This window comes from Candida albicans, chromosome 1, assembly GCF_000182965.3.
Source record: "Candida albicans SC5314 chromosome 1, complete sequence".
NCBI classification, from domain to species: Eukaryota; Fungi; Ascomycota; class Pichiomycetes; order Serinales; family Debaryomycetaceae; genus Candida; species Candida albicans.
Genome location: NC_032089.1, coordinates 1,928,944 through 1,951,864, shown reverse-complemented (window position 1 = coordinate 1,951,864; position 22,921 = coordinate 1,928,944). Strand labels below are relative to the sequence as shown.

General features: G+C 30.9%; 9 protein-coding genes across 9 annotated transcripts; 5 read left to right on the top strand and 4 right to left on the bottom strand. All coding sequences in view use genetic code 12, as the record gives it.

Annotated features, from left to right (window-relative positions):
* Nucleotides 1-279: 279 nt before the first annotated feature.
* On the bottom strand, nucleotides 280-3,723 carry PFK26 (Pfk26p; the record flags this gene model as incomplete). The annotated part of the gene is made up of 1 exon (XM_718346.2): nucleotides 280-3,723. One exon carries the CDS (start codon nucleotides 3,721-3,723, stop codon nucleotides 280-282), a length of 3,444 nt encoding a protein of 1,147 aa, XP_723439.2.
* Nucleotides 3,724-9,185: 5,462 nt separating this feature from the next.
* MSN4 (stress-responsive transcriptional activator) lies at nucleotides 9,186-11,459 on the top strand (the record flags this gene model as incomplete). The annotated part of the gene is made up of 1 exon (XM_718345.2): nucleotides 9,186-11,459. One exon carries the CDS (start codon nucleotides 9,186-9,188, stop codon nucleotides 11,457-11,459), a length of 2,274 nt encoding a protein of 757 aa, XP_723438.2.
* A 636-nt stretch (nucleotides 11,460-12,095) lies between these two features.
* Nucleotides 12,096-12,320, top strand: CAALFM_C108930CA (uncharacterized protein; the record flags this gene model as incomplete). Its single annotated transcript, XM_019475137.1, has 1 exon — nucleotides 12,096-12,320. One exon carries the CDS (start codon nucleotides 12,096-12,098, stop codon nucleotides 12,318-12,320), a length of 225 nt encoding a protein of 74 aa, XP_019330682.1.
* A 177-nt stretch (nucleotides 12,321-12,497) lies between these two features.
* On the bottom strand, nucleotides 12,498-13,385 carry CAALFM_C108920WA (mitochondrial 37S ribosomal protein mS23; the record flags this gene model as incomplete). Its single annotated transcript, XM_718344.2, has 1 exon — nucleotides 12,498-13,385. One exon carries the CDS (start codon nucleotides 13,383-13,385, stop codon nucleotides 12,498-12,500), a length of 888 nt encoding a protein of 295 aa, XP_723437.2.
* Nucleotides 13,386-13,615: 230 nt separating this feature from the next.
* CAALFM_C108910CA (uncharacterized protein) lies at nucleotides 13,616-15,718 on the top strand (the record flags this gene model as incomplete). Its single annotated transcript, XM_718343.2, has 1 exon — nucleotides 13,616-15,718. One exon carries the CDS (start codon nucleotides 13,616-13,618, stop codon nucleotides 15,716-15,718), a length of 2,103 nt encoding a protein of 700 aa, XP_723436.2.
* Nucleotides 15,719-16,397: 679 nt separating this feature from the next.
* On the bottom strand, nucleotides 16,398-18,074 carry CAALFM_C108900WA (uncharacterized protein; the record flags this gene model as incomplete). Its single annotated transcript, XM_718342.2, has 1 exon — nucleotides 16,398-18,074. The coding sequence occupies one exon, from the start codon at nucleotides 18,072-18,074 to the stop codon at nucleotides 16,398-16,400; it is 1,677 nt and encodes a 558-aa protein (XP_723435.2).
* A 445-nt stretch (nucleotides 18,075-18,519) lies between these two features.
* Nucleotides 18,520-18,915, top strand: CAALFM_C108890CA (U2 snRNP complex subunit; the record flags this gene model as incomplete). Its single annotated transcript, XM_718341.2, has 1 exon — nucleotides 18,520-18,915. One exon carries the CDS (start codon nucleotides 18,520-18,522, stop codon nucleotides 18,913-18,915), a length of 396 nt encoding a protein of 131 aa, XP_723434.2.
* Nucleotides 18,916-18,965: 50 nt separating this feature from the next.
* On the bottom strand, nucleotides 18,966-20,561 carry HEM14 (oxygen-dependent protoporphyrinogen oxidase; the record flags this gene model as incomplete). The annotated part of the gene is made up of 1 exon (XM_718340.2): nucleotides 18,966-20,561. One exon carries the CDS (start codon nucleotides 20,559-20,561, stop codon nucleotides 18,966-18,968), a length of 1,596 nt encoding a protein of 531 aa, XP_723433.2.
* A 681-nt stretch (nucleotides 20,562-21,242) lies between these two features.
* On the top strand, nucleotides 21,243-22,871 carry JIP5 (Jip5p; the record flags this gene model as incomplete). The annotated part of the gene is made up of 1 exon (XM_718339.2): nucleotides 21,243-22,871. One exon carries the CDS (start codon nucleotides 21,243-21,245, stop codon nucleotides 22,869-22,871), a length of 1,629 nt encoding a protein of 542 aa, XP_723432.2.
* Nucleotides 22,872-22,921: the final 50 nt, after the last annotated feature.

Sequence of the window (22,921 nt, the reverse complement as noted above, 5' to 3'; positions counted from 1 at the left end):
ATCAAAAGAAGAAGAAGGTTCTAGCAAAAATTTCAATCAAATTCAACATTAACAGTTGAATCACCTGATCTATAACATTATCCAAATACAACCATTCCACTACTATACTCTCTATTTAGATTGAGATTTCATGTTATAGGTATTGTAATATAATTAACAATTAATTGGGTTGTAAAACACACATACAACTATATAATTTCTACATACATTATAATTTCTGTTTTTTTTTCTATAACAATTCTTCTTTCTTTTTAAAAAACAAATACATTCCTCCTTCATTTAACATAATTGATCAGCAGCAGTCTTCCGTTGTCCCATTGGTTTTCTTAAATTTTTTAAATCTCGTAAGTGTTTAGCTGTAATTGATTTATCATCACCATCACGTACCAGTAATGTTGGTTTATTGGATGTCCCCATTGATAATCTTCTTCTAATTTCATCTCTTACATCATCAGTAGCTTTATTGTTGGTATGATCAGTGTTGTTGTTGTTGTTGTAGTTGTTTGTAACGGCAAAACTGACAGCACGAGACTTTGAAGTTGGTGGAGCTGTTGGGACCACAGAATATTTCCGTTCTTTAAAAACAACTCCAACTTCTTTAACATTCTTTTGATGTTCTGGTTCAGCTTTAACAAACCAATCTAAATTTTCATCATATTCATACATGGTATAATCAGTACCATAAGGATGCAGTTCTAAACAATATAATGTATGTAATGGAACATCCAATTCTCCAATGGCCGATTTATCAAGATTTAAAAAATATGCTAATAAAATTCTTGATACTACTCGATGTGATATAATTAATAAATGATCAGTGGTTCTTTCAACTTCAGCAATTAATGGTCTTAATCGAGTTAAAACATCTAAATAAGATTCACCTCCAACTCCAGGATATCGATAACTTAATTTATTTTTCAATCTACTGGCAAATTCTTTAGGATATTTCGATTGAATTTCTTCATATGTCATACCTTCAAATTTCCCTCCACCTAATTCATTCAACATTCTTAATTGTTTAATTGAATATAATTGATCATTAAAGTATTGTCCGGTTTCAACCGCACGGGTAAGCATCGATGTCCAAACGCAAAAATTCGGTTCACTAGGAATAGAATCCAATAGAGCAACATCATCTTCATTGAAAAGGGAATTATATTTTAATTCTAATCGACTTGAAAATCTTTCCAATTGTTGTTTCCGGAATTCTTGTCGTTGGAAATTCATAAATTGTGTTAAAGCTTGAGCAAATTTAAGACCTCGTTTAGTTAAATTGGCATCACCACCAATTCTACCATTCAAATTATCTTGACTTTCTCCATGTCGAGTAATCCAAATTTGTCGTTCACATAAATTAAAATTTAATAAGAAATAAATTGTTTGTGATGCAAGAAATCCTTTAATATTAAAACTAACAACTTTTTTCCCCACATCAATCATTTTGACATATTGGAATCCAGGAATTTTTTCTTCTTCTTCATCAATGGTTTCATAAGCTTTTTCATAATTATGTAATCGTCCCACAAAATCATTAAATGCCAATTTAGGATCCATATCTTTATAATCGGGCCCACTTAATTTCAATCGAATATTTGATTCAATAATACTAGGATCATTACAAACACTTTCTAAATATAATACTGGTAATTCCCCATTTGATCGTTGCTGAATTCTTTTCAAGACTCGTTTCCGTCTTAATTTAGTCGAATTGGTGGCATCGAAAATCCCTACTGATCCACTTCCACTAATAACATAATCTAATAATTGATCTAAAGTATCCATAGCCCATTTTTCTCTCAATGCCGTACTATCTTTATTTTCTGGGTTGAAAAAATCAGCATCATGTTGTCGAGGTGATCTTGATTCTGTTGGTGTAGTGGCTTTATCAGGTAATGGTTGATTCTCTGGACCAGCATTTAATTTATCTTTTCTTCTAGTATTACCAACATTGAAAACTCGACAATCGTGTTGTAACCAATTAAGATATCGTGTCAATTTATTAGTAATATATGATTTCCCTCTAGCAGGTAATCCCACCATAACAATCACCAATTTAGATCCAACATCAACTGAAGCAATCTTCCCGTCAGGTGAAGTTTTAGAAGATGTTTGACCCGGGATATTTAAAGTATAAGCTTTTCTAGCTGATGGTGGAGGTTTATGCATTAATAAATTTTTCAATTTTTCGAGGGATGGGGTTTTTTCAAATTGTTCCTTCATATATGGTGGTAAATCTTTTAATAAATTATCTTTAACATTTTTAGCCATCACTAGTCCTTTCCCCTTTTCTTTACCATCTTCACCAGAAGAAACCGTAACTACTGAACCCACAGGAGTACTGACACCAGTTGATTCATCAATAAGTACATGTGGAGGTGATCTTGATGGAACTGAATACAGTAATTGACCAGAATTATCAGATATACCAGCTGATTTACGTAATAATTGTGCTGCAATTGTCCCTGTCGGTAAGTCATCCTCTTTTTCTAATGCTTTATTACCAACTAATTGTTTAGCAGCAATCAGAGCCGCGTGTTCTCTTGAATTCTTAAGTGATTCAGCATCAGGTGAACCTTCTTTATTAGTAGTAGTGTCTTTATGTGATAATTCTGATAAATTTAAATGTGAAATATTTTTCGTCTTATGTAATGATGTGGGTTTATGTTTATTAGTAGTAGTACCACTTGAGTCGCCACCTTCTTCTTCTTGAATGGAATTAATGTTACCTCGGTCTTCGTCTTCTTCTTCATCATAATCATCATATGATTGTTCTCTAGTTATGGGAGATCCTATTGTTGAAACAATTGGTGTATCAGTTAATGGACGTTTATTGAATTCGGGTAAAAATGAATTGACAGAACTATTAGAATCATAAGGTTCTAATAATTGAGAATCTAATGATTTTGATAATGCCAACTTTTCTCCTCCATAATGATTCAAAAAATTATGACGAGAAGAATAAGGATATGGATAGCTGGATTTATTTTTTTTAGATTTTAATGATGCACTTGATGATGTTGGTGATAATTCATTAGGTGAAGGTGTCATACTTCCTGCAGTAAATTTAGCAATTTTTTTACCAATAGTAGAACGATTAATCGAACCAGAAGAGTTATGTGATGACAGTTCTTCTTGAGTAGTTGTGGTAATGGTATCATCTTTTTTACCTTGTTTGAAATTTGGTTCTCGTAGAAGCAATTCCGAAGTTTCATTATGGTTTGGATGCTTTATATCTTCGGAATTATCATGATCTTTTCCGGCCTCATAATCTTCTTCTTCTTCTTCATCCTCGTCACTATAAATTTCATTTTCAGAACTTTCTGAACTTGTTAAAGATAATTGTGAAGAATTTGTTGAATGAAGATTGGAAAATGAGACACGTTTATTGGCTGTTCTTGAATGACTTAATACTCCATTACTAATAGAATAAGATTTGACACGATTTGGTCGTAAACTGATTCCAGAATCAGTTGGTGAGATATCACTTGAATGAGCTGAATTAGATGAAACCTGGTGCAAGTTTGACGTAGGATGAGATAGTTCCAGACTATGTTGTTGTGGGTGTGGTTGTTGCTGTGGTTGTGGCTTTGGTTGTTTGAAATTAGCGGCAATTAAAATCCGAATTGATTCTTGACTATGATGAGGAAATTGATCCAGTGAATTAGCACTAGTATTAGGTGATGGTGTAGAATTATTTGTTGAATCTGTACTTGTTGGTGGCATTTACAAATTTACAAAAAAAGATTAAATATGATAAATGAAATAATTCTGTTTGCCCTATAAGAAAGTGTAAAATAAATAAAATAATAGTGATAAACTTGATCTAAAGCAGATGAGGAGGGGAGTGGGATATATATATATATGTGATCTGATATAACTATGAAAAGGAAGAAGGTTAAGTTGTGATAATAAGTATATTATTATTTTTTTGGGTTTATCTTTGTAAGAGAGACAAAAAAAAAGGAGTTTCAAATTTTTTTCTTTCTTTCCCTCTCTGTCACTGAGTCCATTCTGTCTTTTTAGTGTTTCCTTTTTTCCTTTTTCCTTCATTCGTTGTTGATAATGAAATGAATGATTTCCTTTTTCTTGTCATTCTAACAATCATCTTACACGTTTATAAATCTCTTTTTCTACATATAATCAAAGATTGTAGTTAATTGAATTGTAATTTGTTATATTCCCGTCAAATATGTGGTAATTATTATTAGCTGATAGCTGAGACACGCCTTTCGTGTTATCCATTTACTTGTTGTTGTATTTTTCTGCAAACAACAACTGATAATACCCATGTGTTGGGTTGTGTTGTTGTTGGGTGATGTTTCAATTTAATGTTAAAATTTTTTCACATCCATTCACACACTCTCCCTTTCCTTACAAAATACTGTTAATGAATACGAAGAAAAAGAATGATGTTGAGTAAATATCCTCCTTTCTTGTTCTGATTTTAAACGATTTTAAACTTTCATCTCAATTCAGTTCGTCAAATACCATCTACATGTGAAGAACAAAGGAAAAGTCCTAAATTGATAGAATTGTTGTTGTTGTGGTGGTGCAAAACAATTCAATCAGTTGAAGGGTATGGAAAGTTTTTGCCACTAATCAGTTGTGCGAGATGTCCAGAGGAGGGGAAAGAAAGAAACAAAAGTTTATATTGTTAAGTCCTCTTGCGAGGATGACTATTGCATATGTTATTTCTGTTAACTGATTGCCGTATCTGTTGATTGTAGGTAATTACTGAATTGATACTCTGTTCTATCACCATCCACTAATAACTTCTATATAGTGATCTCCAAGCCTACTACTACTACAACTACTACCCTGTTCCTTTCCCCTCTCTTTTATCTTTCTCCGTCTCCTGCTTCTCTAATTTTGTGTTCCTGTACATTGTTGTTCTCCGGAGTTTTTCTTTTTTGGTTCACTATACACGACTACATAATCCTTTTTGTAAAGATTATGTTTGAGGTCATATAATAACTAGTTGCTACTGATGGTAACTGTTAATATCTCATTACAATTTGTATTTGAATGACAACAATGAGGATCTATAATATCTTTTTTTTACTATCTTGTTTCATTATTAGAAGTTATAATAATAATGATATCCAGAATTACGCATTGACTCCAATTTGTGAAATAAATGACATAACTTTAATGTAGTAAATTCAACAAAAGGGGGTCCAAAAAAAAAGTTATTCTGCTCAGGGTATAGAAAATATCATTTATTATTTATTGGTTATTATTTGTGTTTGAAAAAACTTTTAAGGTGTTGGAAATTATCTTTAATGTTTTGTTTTAATTGAGTTGTTGTTGTTGCAAGAGTTTTTACTTGAAAAACGAGACAAAAACTTGACAAAAAGAAGAGTCAACTGAAATTGGTCTTCCAATTAAAATTATCAATTTGTTTAATGAATTGTAGAGGAGTTATAAACCTAGTTTTTGTATAAGCTAAGACATTAACACTGGTTGTGTTTTCTTTGTAAAATCATTGAGTTGTTCAAACAAGTTGCAAAAAAAAATTAAGTATCCTATTTCAACTGCAAATAACCTCTAAATTTGAAAACACCAATAAATAAAAAAAAGGAACCCAATTACGAATATAGAGGGTCGTACTAATATTAATAGTAAAGCGATAGTAAGCTTGGACCAAAAGTTTTATTGAAATTTCTACCACCACCACTACTACAAACACTTTAAATTTTGTCTTTCTCAAAATCAAAACCTACAAATACATTAAATACGAAGAGAGTCTTACGAAAATATCAACAGAACAATAGACTTCTGATATCTTTTCATGTCAGATATATGATTGACATAAATTATGAAAATAAACTTCAAACAATTGCCACAAGTAGATAAGTGATTGATTACCAAAAAACAGAACTAGCAGAATAAACAATGAAGGAAAACCTTAATTGTGAATCTTTACAATGTATTTATCACATCCAGGATATCAGTTCATGCAGATAGATATTAAAAAAGCAGTCAAGAATACTATTTGGAGGTGAATCGGAAGAATACAATATGAGTCGGATCGGACGAATGAGCTATAAATTAGTCAGATTCGAGACCAACATTAATAATAGCCATAAACCTAAATCTCTGAACAAATGATAACGATAAGTATAATACGACGTCAAATCTAGAATTGCAAATATTTTCGAAAATAACACGAAATCCTCTTCAATTTTATGTGTTTTCTTCTTCCTTTCGTACGTAAGTATTTTTTCCATATAAGCCACAAATGCTAAAAATAAACGACAAGAAATCCTTTTCTGTGTATCTTTTTTGATTTGATTTGATTGTGTCCTATTCTTCACACAATATTTYCATTCTCAATAGAGTTGAATTTTGTGTTGAAAMAAACTATTTCTTCTCTTTTCTTTTATAGGGTGTGAATAAATCTTGCATAGAATATCAATTTTAATGACCACATTCCTTCCTTCCCTTCCCTTCCAGAATTCGTTCCCCCAATGAGCCTTGCAATTGTATTATTCGGTAAAACGAATATCTAAACAGTGGTAGTTCTCAATCGTTTAACGTTAATGAAGATGAAATAAACACTCGTGAAAAAAAAAAGAGCTCGATAACGTCAAATATCCGATTCTTGTGCGTATGTATATGCTTGTGTGTATTTGTGTTCAAATAATACTGAATAAATCACTCAATTCAATTATTATTTTCATTATTCTCTAATTATTATAACTTAGTATTGTATCGAGTCCTTCTCAACGGTCTGAACAGCATGCTGTAGTGATAAATGTGATATAATTCTCTACTAAATGATGCTGCTTGATTATGCTGTCCTAACTATCTTGGTAGTAGTTATGGGTTTAAATCTTTAGATTTCAGAAGGAAGAGGGGTTTGACAATGTGACGGAGAATTGTATGGAAGTGTCCATTGAAACAAAATACGCACTTCAAACAAATAGATCCATACACCCACATATACGCATACAACACCTACAGATTTCTTTGCCGCAGAAACCGATTGGCAAAACAAAACAAAACAAAATAAAATAAAACTGGACATCATCAGTAATTCACCATTTGTTTTACACACATTACACTATATTCTAACTTACTCTACAACTAAGACTATATTCAAATCAATGAATTTTTCAATTTCAATTTATTGTCTTGAATCAACAGTTTGATTAGTAATAAAGATACAACAGCACTAATAGTTGATCTGCAATATTAAGGTTTAAGCGCAAATGTACATAATTAATTTGAAGCAAGTACACGCCCCCTCATATACATTTACCGACACATTTACACATTTTACACTTTTTTGTAGCAATACTTACATTTACGCTTATTACGTTTAATACTTGAACAATTATACACGCCTTATTTTTTCTTGAATTGATTGATTGATTGTGAGAGAGAGACAGATACACATTTATAATAATAACACAATGGCAAGATTATTATTCTTATTATTATTATTATTTGTATTTGTCAAAAAGTTATTGTTATATTCGATTATGCTTATACTTATGTAGGACGCTTGCTTGCTTGCTTTACTGTGACGCACATTTGAAACAAGAAAAACCACACCATAAATTTTTAAGATTGTGCATGTAGTTGTCGTACACCAAAGAAGACATAATGTTGTGGTACCGTGCCGGTTAAGGTTTTGGTAAATCCTACACACCATCAACTACTTATACTGGTTAGAATTGAAAATTGAAAAAGAAAAGAGGGAAAAAAATGAAGTACGTAAGACTAGACGCATATGATAGAGAAAATATAACCAAAGATGTATAATGAGTTAAATATAAGTTGTTAGTCTAAGAAAGAATGAAAGAAACTTTTCCAGTGGAAATCTTTTTAGCCTCTCTCTCTCTCTTTCTTACTCGTTGAATTTTATACAATACCCGAGATTTTTCTCTAGATTTTCTAAACTTCGGATTTCTTTCTATTAATGGAAATTATATTGAAAAATACAAAAAAGAAAAAAAGAATAATAATTAAATTTCAATTATATATTATTATTACTATTAAAGTTCTTTTCAAATTGTTTATTTTAGTTATACTTTGATTCCCCTCTCTCGTCGTTCATCATTATCAAGCCAACCAATATAGACCAAATTCTATATTATTAATTGACCAGCCAATTCTTTACTTCGGTCAACTATCAAAATAATCGTTGTGGTTGTGGTTTTGTTATTGTGGTTGGTTTAGTAAATTGGTTTTGTGCAACTGTAACAATCTTGCACGACTTTCTTGACTCAAATAATTATTGAGCCATTTTTATTATTTTTATTATTTATTATCAGTTAGTTCTGTCTTCTTTCCACATGCACGTTTACATGTATATATTATACTATAATCAACAACATCAACAATTAGGAGAACCGCAATTGATTGTCGAGAATTTGAATTGAAAGAAAAGAATAAGTACGTAGTTGTAGTTGTAGTGTTTAGATAAATGTTTTTTACGTTAATTAAAGCCCAGTATTGTTTGTTTGTGTGTGCTTTAATACTTCAACTAAAATAGTTTTTAACCTTTCGTTCATTGTTCTGTTAAGTTAGTAATTGATTGTTTTTAAATCCGTATATACCACCACCACCCACTTTCTTACATACAAATTAAACTTATCTTTCTCTTCTTATATATAGTAGTTAAAGTAGTTAGTGAATTTGATTATTTTTTATTCCAACTGAATATTTCAGAATCTTTTTTTTTTTTAATTATTTTCTATATCTTTCTTTTCAAAAAACTATTTCCACTTCTTTCTTTTTTTTTGGTTTCCTTGATTATTTCATTTATCAATCTTATCGTATTCTATTCTATCCCAATCTACTATTATTCATTGGATTTTCACCTTTCATAATAGTATCTTGATTTAAGTTTTTTGTTTTATCGCACCACCACCACCCCACGCATTCCGAAACACACGCATCCTTCTATATATCTGTCTACTCAATCTGTTCAATCAGTTCAAGAAATTTTGGGTTTATTAATCATTGATCATTATTATTATTTCCAGTTTTTCTTGTCTTTAAGTTGTTAAAGATATATATATATATATCAGTGGAGGGGGTCAAATTATTTTTAACCCTATTATATTATTTTATATTTCATTTCCCGATTATTCCTAACTTTATATCACAAGTTTGTCCTCTTTTTTTTTGCTTCTTTATCGAATAATACCCACCCACCACCAACTTGAGCAAATATGTCTCAAGAATTCCAACCTTTATTTGAAACAACACCTTATTTCAATTCACAGATGTTAAGTAATATCCCCATGACTAATGGGAATACCGCTGGCAATGGTAATGGAAACACCGCCACAACACCTTCAACGGGTAACAATAATCCACCTAATGTTAATGAGACAATTAATTTACTTTCATTCCCAGAGACAAGTCATTTAAGTGATGAAATATTTTTCAATAATTATCAATTCAATAATCAGTTAGGGTCAGATTCTACCAACAACAATGCCTTCTTGTCGCAACAACAGCAAGAACAACAACAATTTTTATATAATCAACAGTCGCAACTACAACCACCACCACCACAACAACAACAAGACCAGAGAATTAATCAAATAAATAGTGCTACTTCTGCACATTCATTTGATAATGAATTAGCTAGTAATATATCTTCTAATTCATTAAACACGTATTTTTCAAATCCACATGCTTCGTCATCAACATCATCATCGTCGTCCTCGTCATCTTCATCACTGTCGTTTTCTGCCGGTTCCACAAATAACATCAACAACAATATTGGCAACAACAACAATAATCAAGCGACATCAAAAGTACCCACTACACCACAACAATTTATCCATCATGGCAGGCAAAATTCAACTACAATTCCAATTGATCAATTGACATTATTATCTTTGAGAACTCCAGGTACCACAAAACCGGTTAATAATCAATTAATTCCACAAAATCAATTTAACAATTTACAACAGCCAAATTTTGATAGTTATTCACCAACATCACAACCACCATCACAACAACAACAACAGCAGCAAAATCAACTAAGTCAAGGTTTCCAACCGGTATCATCGTCAAATCCTGCTTTAGTAAATAATATTAGTGTTGATGCAAATACTATTGCTGCTGCTGTAGCTGCTGCAACTGCTGCCACTGAAGATATTACTGTTGGTCCAGTACTTGAAGAAGGTACAATAAATCCTCGTCAACTTTTCAATAATAAATTAGGTACTTCAATGAGTTCCCCAAGTTTATCTACGCTATTTGTTAATAACCGTGCTCAACAACAACAACCACAACCACAACAACAGCAACTACCACCACAACAAGAACAAAACATTCAATCTTTACCAACATCGGCAATACCACCAGATCAACAATCTATACAACAATTGGCAATGCAACAACAACAACAGCAAGTGCCCGTAAATCATAAACGAAGCAGTTCTACTCCACATTTTGATTTCAAAATAAATGATGACTTTACGAATTCTATATCATCTTGGTTCAATAATCAAAATGGTTTAGATCCAAATCAACAAATTGATGAGGAAAATAATAAATTATTTGTTAATCCAAATGGAATACTTAAAAATCATACTCACATTAAAACGAGAAATCATTCTTATTCTAGTGGGGTAATGCATTCAAGTCGTGGTACTAGCAGAAGAAATTCTGTTCAATTGTTAAGTAATGGTAATATTATTGGTAGTAATGGTGGTAATGTTAATGGTGGTGGGGTTATTCTTACTACTGCCACTGCTACTACTACTAATGGATTAACTACAAATTCATTACATGGATCACCAATCACTTTAACAACAGCTCATTTTGAAAACATTAATGAAGAAAATGATAGTATTAATGATTCAAGTATTGATATTACCAGCAATCCCACTGGTATAACAACCAAACCAATCACTACTAGTGTTGACGAAGATGGAGATGCTAAACATAGCAGAAAGAGAAGAAAAAGTTCATCAGCAATTAATATGGGTGAAACCATTGGCCCGTTATCCGATTCTCCTTCAATCTCACCAACTAATAGTAATACCAATAATGACACAATAATGGCAACTAGTACTGTTGCTACTAAAAATATCACTAAAGAAGAATTAATGAAAAAGAAATCTCATTCAAAATCTGCATCCACCAACAATACTACCACAGCCACAAAAAATGAACGCAAGAAACTGACCACCGCCCATAATATATCTCCTAATGGTAATGGTAATGGTAATTCTCAAGCATCATTCCCATGTAATGAATGTGATAAACAATTTAAACGTTCAGAACATTTAAAAAGACATCAAAGATCTGTTCATTCAAATGATCGACCATTTGCTTGTAAATATTGTGAAAAGAAATTTAGTCGATCCGATAATTTAGCTCAACATTTGAAAACTCATATTAAAACTGATGCTAATGGTAATGCTATGATTGTTTATGGGAATCCTAGTAATCATGGAAGAAAAGAAAAGAAAAAATCGGTATAAAAAGAAAGAATAGTATGGTGTTTACCATGCTGATTTTGAGTTTGTTGGTTACCTTGCTGATTGGTTAGTTGAGGTTTTGGTTGGTTTGATGATGATGATAATTCGTTATTTTTTATTTTTTCTATTTCTTGTACTTTTTTCATTTCTAGGGAGTATTGTTATGTGTATGTGTTTTGAGTTCCAACATATCTTAAAGCACATCTCCCTCGTTTTTTTTTGGTTTTTACAAATATATCTATATCATCATGATTTTGGGTTTGATTTTTTTTTTAATTTGTTAGTATTAACTTTCTTTTTTTTTTAATTTGAAAAATATATATATCATATCATATTTCACGTAACTAAAGTGTCACTATGAGAATACTAACCTCTTCAATGACTGAGGATTTATATATTTTAAACCCCAATACTAGAATACTTGAAATCCTTAAAGATAATGAATGAGTAGTTAGTTGAAATGATGATTTTGATAAGTTTGCAACAATTTCAAGATTAGTTTTTCTTCGCTTTCTCACTACTTCTTCATTTTTCTCGCCCAATCAAAAAATTTTAAAAAATCTTTACCAACAAAAGAGAAAAAAAACTACCACTACCATACATCCAACCTGTTAGAACAACCACAATATTATCATCATTATGCAACATTCAATAATAAGATTAAGTCAAGGTACCAGTAGTAATGGCAATCCATGGGCTAAAAGAGATGCTTGGAGATATCAAGGACAATTCACTAGATTTAATCGTTTTAAAAATGCATTCCCTGGATTAGGTATAGCAACAGTTGCATTTGCTTTATATTGTGGATATGAACAATTAGTATTAAAGAAAGATGATCATCATGATGAACATGGTCATCATTAATGGTTTTAATGGGCAAAGCGGGAGTGAAACAGTTGTTATAATTAATATATACATACATACATATATATATATATTCTTGAATATTTTAACTTGATTAATATAATTTGGGTTTTTATACATTATCATTCTATTTACAGAAAAAAAATTTATAACTCTTACTTTCCTAGTCTATTATTGTTAGTTTGTTTCTTGTTTTGGTTGCTCTTGTTGTTGTTGTTGTCCTGATTGTTCAACTTCCGGTTCAGATTGTAAATTATCATTCAGTAATAAATCTTCAAATAACGAAGATTGAGATTTTTCTTCTTCAACAACAGAACCAATTGGAGCTGAAGATTTATTCATATTAGCTTCAATAACTTGAGTTCTTTCCTTAGCAATAATTGTCCAATCATTAATATATTCTTGTTCTTTAGATAAATTCCAATTCACAGTAGTACTAGTGAATACACTTCCATACATTGTACTTTCTTCTTTAGCTACATGACTTTCCATTTCTTCACTCATTCTTAATTTATAAAATTCAAATCTAGCTTTATCATATGCTTCCACCATAGTTAAACCTTTAGTAGTGTTATTCTTAAGTAACCATAATGTACGTTGTACTACCGATTCACCATCTAATGGTTTATGTAATTGTAACATATGACTCCAATCACATTTTTCATTATTATTACCATTACCATTATCAATTAAATTCTTGGGACGAGATAATTCCCATGGATGTTGTTGATAAAAAATTTTTCTTAATGAATCTTCAATAAATTTTAATTTTGGTAATTTATGAATATTATGATTTTTTGACTTTAATTCTTTATTCAGTGGACGAGTCTTGAATAAAACATTATTGTTTTTATTATTTGAATTTGGATATTTATAAATAATTGAATTATTTCTTGGATCAGATTTACCTTCATAAACATGAGATTTTTTAATTAAATCATTAGTTGAAGTTGGTGGATATTTGGCAATTATATCATACCATAGTGGTTTTTCTTTTAATAATCCAGATTTTAATTGTGCTGATGCACGTTGTAAAACATTAGCTGCATCAGTTTGAATCTTCATCCTGGGTGAGTGGGGTAAGGGGGTGGTTGTGGACTGTTGATTATGTGGTTATTGTTGGGGTGGAAAAATTTTTTTTTCTTCCTTCGATTACCCATTGGTAAAGATATTTTTTTTTCTCGCCAGTTGTGAGTGTGTGTTCTCCGGTAGAGATGAAGAAAAATATAGAACCAAATCTCTTAACAAAACTCTTTGAATATTAACCCACTTCAGATAATTAAAACAATCATGATATGAATATTCTACGACGATTCAAAACAACAACATCTACAACCAGCTCCTCGCCTCAGATATTATTAACTTCCATTGAAGCATTTACAGCAAGAGTTAAAGATGAACAAGCCCATAATTCAGGTCCATTATTAAAATGTATCGACTTATTAATTGATAAATATCAACCGTTGTTAGTAGAAAAATTCAAAATCGATTCTTCATTAATTTCAGATCCTTATGTTATTCAACAACGAATATGGGATAATTTGAAAATCAAACGTTCACAATCATTAGATCCAAATATCAAAATTCGTCAAGAATTAATGGAGAAAAATACCAATGAAATGATAATTGATCATCAATCTATACCGTATCGAAATTTCATTAAACAATTATATCCATTAAAATCATTACATAGCACCAACAATAAAAGTGAATATTTTGATTTTGTTAATAATTCTAAGAAATATCTTTCTATTAATCATGAAGAATTATATAAACGATATTTAGATTTACCTCATCCAGCTCCAAGGTTTCTTACATTTGATGATTTACAAAATTTTATTTATAAATTTGTATTACTGAAACCTCATTATAGTAACAGAAACGTCATTGAAGCAAACATTTTTAAAAATGATTATCAATCAGCTATAAATTCTTTAAATCTAGAAATTGAAAAAAGACAAATTTATCATGATATGTGTGGTAAAATAATTAATGATTTAAAATTGGCAAATTTACCCATAACTCAACCTGAACAAATTCGATTAATTTATTTATCATTTTTCAAGGATCGTCAAGATTTATTGAAAAATTTTAATCCTCGACAATTAAAATTATTAAATTATCCTCAATTTAATTGGGGGAATTATCAAATGTTAATTAAACTGTTTGGCGATAATCGTCGTGATTTATTAAGTGTGTTATTATTATTGGCTACCAGACATGATCAATTTGATATAATTCAAGATATTTTACCTAAAGTTAATCTTGGATGTATTCTCGACCCTGGCCAATCCACCACCACCACCGCCAATACATCATTGAAATTGACTGATAATTCATTAAGACATTTGGTATATTATTTCACTTGGTATATTGATCGTCCGAATTTTGATACCTATTTGGCCCGCACAATTGATTATATTACTAATAATATACCAGTCTTAACCACAGATATAGTAAATAGTATATCTCAAACATTAATTGAATTAGGATACATCAAGCAAGCCGAAAAATTATTTGAATTGGCATTCTTCCAAGATCCAAAACCAACACCACCAGAATATGAAAATTCGGAATCAATATCTTATAAAAGATTAACCACTGAAGATTCAATAATAAATCAAGAATGGCAATTCATATATACAAAATTGAAATCCATCACTAATGATAATACAATTATTCACAAATTGATCCCTGTTGAATTAACTTTTTTGAATTTAATTGAAGGATATTGCAAATTTGGAAACTTTGATCAAATCAAACAATTAATTAATATTATGGATAATATTGCAAAGCAACCGTTATCTACTAGAATTTATATTCGAATATTCAAAGCATTTATTAATAATAGCAGTAACGGTACTAACCAGCAGTTGGAAAACGATTGGACATTAGATGATTTATCAAGTATATTGACTAGATTGATTAATGATATTGACACCATTGATGAAGCCACCACCACCACCACTTCCAATACTTCTATGGTGAAACAATTATTAAATGAAGGTAGTTTAAATTTCAATAAATACGAACAGGAGATTATAAATCGTAAATCAAATTCCGATATTTATCTTGAATATCAAAATAATGGTGGTCTTAAACTATTAAGAATAAGTAATTATTTATTGGAAGTTATTTTTATCAGTTTAGAAACCAAGATACATCAAGTTTTCAAATCAATTCAATCTAATGATACCGAACAAACACAGAACCAATACCAATCAGCAATACAAAATTTGAAAATTTTGAAAACAAATTGGTTAAGTATGTTGGAACAAGATGTTAAAAAAAGGAATAATTCAAATTCTATCAAGTCGTCATATTATTATTCTGATCAATTATCATATATCAATAAGGCAGTTTTATTTGAAATATTTTCTATCATTTCACAATTATAGAATCAATTTAATGAAAGGACATCTTTGTAAATAGTTTGTATGACTACTTGTATATGTATTATAAATATTTCAACCAAAACTTTATGAAATTTCTAAATGAGTAGTTGCCCACCTTGAAGTCGTTTAGCAAGACTAACCAATTAACCACCCTTTCATTTGGTTTGTAACTTTTAGGTAGAGGTAGAGTGGCTAATGATGGTTGTGTTCGGTTGTTGATCACCATTAGATTTAAATAGTGTTGTATTTTACATTTTTTGTTAATTTTGCACTACTTTTAGTTTGCGTGCAAATATTCTATTTTGCTTGATTTTATATACTTTGTTTTACAATACTTATTTTTATAGTACTTTTTATATCTTTTCTTTAATCAACTATCTATTTTACATTATATCTTTACGATTATAACTTTCAATTAAGAAATACACCATTCTTATTAGCGTTATCCTACAAGTTCTCAAGTTCCTAGGAAACTCTTCGAAACTATAATAAAAGTCTAAAGTGTAAAAACAAACAATAGACAACCAAGAAAACTGCACGATTCTAATTAGTTGTTCTTGGCATTAAAAAAAATTTTAAATGTTTTGCAACCAACTCAAGAAGAAGAAAAAAAATCAAGACAAACACACATATGTATATATAAATCAAATCAACTATCTAAAACAACTATCTAAAACCAATTCTAATCGGAATTGACATTGGTATTGTTATTGGCATCATTATTGGTATTGGTATTGGTGTTGGTATTGGTGTTGGTATCCTTCTTAGGTCTTGTTGAATCAAATAAACATGATCTAGGAGTTCCAACAACACTTTCAAAAATTAACAAGATCCCCAATAACATAGTTACCAATCCCATCAATAACGTTGTATTTAATTCAGCCAAACTAAGAAGAACAATAATTATTGCAATGGGTAATCTTAATGCAATTCTCAAGTTTTTAGGAAGAACAAATAATTCTGGTGGATCTCTGCTTGTTTCCACTAATCCCAAAATAAACATACAAACTAAGGAAACACAGATTCCTCCAGTATAAAAAAATGATAGAGCATACATATTCTTTTCTTCTTCTTCTCCACCTTCTGATAACGTTCCTTCTTTCCCGAAAAATATCACTGACTTACCGTGTTCAGAAACAGAATGATGTTTGGCAGTACTAGTGTTATCTAAACTAGCCAAATCACCACCAGCATCTGCTGCCAACACCAAAGCTGCAATCAATGGAGCGTGAGCATATATCCACAGAATAGCCGTCCATGCACTGTGACGTAACGGATGAATTGCCTTGTTGGAAGTTGATCCATATTGGTAAATCCAAAATAATATATAGGCATTGGCCAATAAGAAAAGACCTCGAGCAAATTTGGCACTGAATCCAACTCCTAAATTACCTGGTGCAACAACTTTATATAAAAACTCACCAATGGCAATAGTAACAAACAGCGAAAATCTTTCAACTTCGTGTTCAATGTTTAATGCTGTAGAAGTTGTTAAATTCATCATTTTCTTTGTCCAAGGATGATAGGCAATAGAAAAGCAAACTTGTTCTAAAAATAAAAAGGCAAAGGCAAGACCAATTTTCACTCTTGTTGGAACAAATATAACGGCAATCCAACATAAAGAGGTCACCAACACCATAGCTGCGTATAATCTTGATTGGGCTCTGTGCTCTGGGATGAAAAATGAATAAACAAAATAACTTACTGCCAATGATAATCGACATAGAATGTATGGAACAATAGTTAATGCTGCTCCATCGGTACTATTCAATAATGCATAATGACTATTGATATACAAAGTCAACAAGGCAAGAATCCAAAAAATGTACATTTTTTGTGACAAATCTTCATTATAATAATAATTGGTAAAATCTTTAATGTCAGCCCAAATCACCCATGTTGGTAAAAATAATAAAACATATTTCAATAATGCCTTACCACCAGCTTCTTCACTTGCTTCACCGGCTAAATTGGCAATAATCCCCACGTATAACAAATCTAAAAACAATTCTGTTTTGGCTGAAGTTCGTTCACCTTTAGTACGGAATAAAACTCCATCTTTAAAATAATTTAATGCATGAGGACGTCTAAACCATACACTTTGTTTTGGTGGCTTAATATATTGGAATTCAATATCTCCAAATCGACGAATGAATTCATCTTCTTCTTCGCTATCAGTTAATTCTTGTTCGATTTCAGGGAGTTCTTCTTCCAATTCACGTTGCTGTTCAGGAGATAAAGGTATAAGATGATTACTATTAGAACGGTCTGCAACATTAGTAGAAATAGAAGATGACCCTTCGCGAACATCATCCAGTAAGGATTGTTTCCTGTTATCACCAGTCGAAGTCAAAGTCATTAGTTATAGGTGTCAATAAGGTGGAATAAAGAAAAATGCCAAAAAAAAAATAAACTATCAATTTGAAGAGCAATTTGAAAACTATTTATACGAAGCTACTAGTTTCATTTTTCTAAGGGATTAATGTAGGAAGTTTAAAAAATGAAAACAACGATCTAGAAAATTACTAGAATTTCAGGTTATAGTAGAATAATATGTAATGGTTATGTAATATTTTTTAAAAAAAAACCAGCAATTAATTGACCCAAATCTATCAACAATAGCCGCATGTGTGTATATAAAGTCGTGAATTCTTTCCCTAATGAGATGTCTCAAAATTGTGTTTTTTTGCACGACCAAAAAGCGTACTTCTCGCTCTTGGTCTGTTCACAAATAATAATAATAATAATACATCTCTTTCTTAGACAATAACCATTTCCTTCATTAACGATACTGTTGAATTCCAATGCCAAGTACAAAAAGATCATCATCTACTGAAAACTCCCATAAAGACTCTAAAAAGAAAGTCAAACTAGATTATGTAAATCTCAAACCATCACAAACGTTATATGTCAAAAATCTAAATACCAAAATCAATAAGAAAATTTTATTGCATAATTTGTACCTATTATTTTCTGCATTTGGAGATATCATTTCTATAAATCTACAGAATGGTTTTGCCTTTATAATATTTAGTAATTTAAATCTGGCTACATTGGCGTTGAGAAATTTGAAAAATCAAGATTTTTTTGACAAACCACTTGTATTAAATTATGCTGTCAAGGAATCTAAAGTTATTTCTCAGGAGAAACAAAAACTACAAGATGATAATGATGAAGAAGTGATGCCACTGTATGAATAAAATTATATGTATATATATACTAGTATGCACAATTATATATGTTGAGGAGACTATTTCAATTTTAAGGCATCTTTGAACCCATTCAACACACAATCAGGAACACCAACACCATCAGCAAACACCGTTCCTCCAAATGAAAGCTTATAACCTTTATCGAGTAATTGATTTACTTTATCTTTTGTTTCTTGATAACCCAAATTATATTGGGGAATACAATTTGAATGGAAATTATATGAAATCACAAGATCATTGTCATTAATTTCATCTATTTGTAATGGTTCACCATCTTTAATCACTTTTAGATTGAATTTTGATAAATCAACTTTTAATTTTGATGTCAATACATCTTTAACAATTTTCAAATTCACTGAATTCGAAGGAATTGTCCAATTTGTATAATAATGACCACCCATCATAATGGTGATTTTATTATTTGGATTATGAACAGGTTTAGTATCAACAAAGAGTCCTTCGACATTATTTTCAATATCAGAATCATAAATTGTTCCTAATAATGCATCAGGATTTTTCCAAACATTTCCATATCGTGGTGATAAAAATCCAAACCCTGGTTTACCTTTAGGTATCAAATTTGACGATCTTGAATAAACATTGGTTAAAAAGATACTGACGTATTCTATGGATTTCAATTCAGGTACTAATGGATCTGTTGTTGGTAATGTTTTTGCTAAATCATGGGTATTAATAGTGGATCGGATATGATCATATGATTCACCATTGATTTTCCCTGTCACTGCATCTATATCTTGTATAGAAGTATTATATTCGATTTTTGTGTTGGTGTTGTTGATTAAATATTCAGCTAAATATTTAGGTAAGGTTTCCATTCCATCATGCAATTTAATCATAGGGTATTGTTTCAATGTTTTTTGTAGAGTCAACAATTCCGCTTTTGGAGACATTAACTGATTGTATGTTTGTAATTCTTGTGATAATTGTGGTTCCTCTTTTTTCTTGGTTGAATATAGGGATTTGAAAATATGTTTCACTATGGATCCTGATTGATTTTCAATATCTTTCATAAATGACATAATACTTTTAATACTCAATTTCCCGACATCTCCAGCATATATCCCATGAATAATAGAACTGGCAACATTATCTGTAAGTACGGTACTACCTAATCTTCTTTTGAAAAATTGTTCAATCGTTTCATCTTCTTTTATTGGTTTCACAAATGGTTCCTTTATTATCCCAGTTATTAATTTTCTATCGACACATTTAACATTTTTAAGAAATTCAATTGTTGTTCCAATTGAATTAGGCACTTGAATGATTTCCCCTGAAGAATCAAGAATATATTTCTTATTGGCATTACATTTTTCATTAATTACTTCTATTTGAGAATCCAAATCCAATTTTCTTAAAATATCAAGCATTAATAAAGTCCCATCTTTAACTCCACGTAAAGTTCTTGGTCCCTTTTCAAAAAGAATCGATTCATTGGTATTATTGACGTGTAATTTAGGTGATGACATCCAACCACCTGGTCTTTTCAGTTTTTCAAATATTGTGAATTGTAAATCTGGGCGTAGTTTAGAAAGGAAATATGTGAATGTTAATCCCAGAATTCCTGCTCCTAAAACTGCCACTCTTGCATTTTGAGGTAGAGTTGTCAAAGTCATTAATTGATTGAAATAGGGAGGTGGATAGTGATTGTAGGAGAAAAAAAGCTAGGAGGATGAAAAATTATGGATATATAAAACGTTATATATAAATGTAGAAATCCCAACAAATAATGTAAATTGCAAATCAACGTTGTCTGATTGGACTCTCGAGAGTTGAAAAAAATAAAAATGTGCTGATGTTTTTGTTTTGTTATTGTATCGTTCCCTGTCAAAATCGTTTAGTTTTTTTGCGATTTACCCAAAACTGTTTTGACTTACATTTAGTTTTATATGTATATGTCTCTTTTATCGATTTTATATTGAGCCTCAAGCTATACATTATCAAGTGTTGAATTTGTCAGGCAAATTGTAAATCCTGGCAATACAATTGAAAATGTAATGTCAAGTTCTAAAACAGAATTATAGATGCTAACCCTAGAGCGATTGGCGTTTTATACTATCTTAGCAACTTTTTCCAGTCATTACCATGATAATGTTAGTTTTACTTGATAGCAAAATTAAATACAGTCATTAACAAGTATAATCTTACTCTAGAACACTTTTGTAATGTGTGGATTGGTAGCACCCGTTGGTGATTGCTTTCCAGTAATTTAGCGCTCATCGCAAAGCATCGAATAAAAAATTAATCAAAAATGAAAAAATTCAAGCTTAATAAATCATTAATTGTACTATACCGCCATGGGTAAAAAGAAATCCAACTCTTCTAATGCTGCACAAATATTGGAATCGTCTGTATCGCCAATTTTAGAAATTAATTATAATGATCCTTTATTCACTGCTGCATCTCATCCCACAAAACCAATTTTATTATCAGGTTTAGCTACTGGTCATGTCTATTGTAATTCTTATGATGCAGAGAAACTAGAAGAATTGACTCAATCGAAAAGAGAAGAATATGCTACATTGGAAAAACAAGCTTATACTCAAGGTAAAATACCACACATCAACAAATCAGTCTCTCAACTGAAGAAAAAATGGTGGACCATAGTTCAAGACAACACTGAAATTCCAAACGATGGAGATCTCATCAATACTAATTGGAAAACAAAACGTCATAAGGGATCATGTAGACATGCCATCTTTGAGCCATTGGAAAATTCTGTGGGTGATTTCATTTATACATGTGGAACCGATAATATTATTAAAAAGGCATCTACTGAAACTGGGAAAGTCGTGGGGAAAGTTGATGTTCTGTCTGATTACTCCAACAAGAAAGATTTATTAACTAAATTATGCCACTCGGTAACTCATCCATTTTTATTATCAGGGACAGAGGATGGACATGTGCTAGTCTATGACAGCGCCAATTTAAACTCCAATAAATTAAAATTCAAAGTTGAAAGTGCCCATGATGATTCGATAAACCATATTTTAGCTATGCCCGCTGTATCAGCCTATCATTATCTAACGTTAGGATCTACTACTTTAGCACACATTGATATTAGAAAGGGTATCATTACACAATCTGACGACCAAGAAGATGAATTATTGGCAATGTGTTTCCCTAGTGATGAAGTATCTCAATCAAATGATACCGTTTTGGTTTCTCATGGAGAAGGTTTGATTACTATATGGAAGAATTCAAAGAATAAACTCATGGATCAATTGTCTCGTGTAAAAGTTAATAAATCTGCATCTATAGATACGATCATTTCAACTATGAATGCCGATAATGAAGATATGGCAAACTCAGTTTGGTGTGGTGACAGCGAAGGGTTGTTGCATAGAATTAATTATAAAAGAGGTAGAGTGGTTGAGACTCGTTTGCATTCAGTGGCCAAAGGCAAACATGGTGCAGTTGACGAAGTGGGAATTTTGGATATCGATTTTGATTATAGATTGGTTAGTGCTGGTATGGACACATTAAAGATTTGGTCTAACACACAAGATGAAGAACAGAATGATGAAGATGATGATGACGATAATGATGATAGTGATGGAGATGATTCTGAGAGTGTATCTGGTGAAGATTCCTGGAGTGATATAAGCTCTTCAGACGAGGAGCTTGACACGAATCCAGATGATGATTCTGATAAAGACGATGTAGACGTCGAAGACGATCTACAGTTACGCAAGAAACGAGATGATATTTCTCAACTTATATCCAAGCCCAAAAGAAAAACAATTGACATTAATAAATTGACAAAAGCAACTAAAAACACACAACCAGAAGATGATGAAGAAGACCAAGAAGTGCCTGAACCTTCTCAGAAGAAACAAAAAGTCAAGGAGAAGAAGTTGACAACTAAACAACTTCGTAATATGCAAAAACATGAACACGGTATTAGAAAATTTGAAGGTTTGTAAAATGTATGTAATATGTTTAAATAAACGTCATTCCCTCGCTTAAGATATGG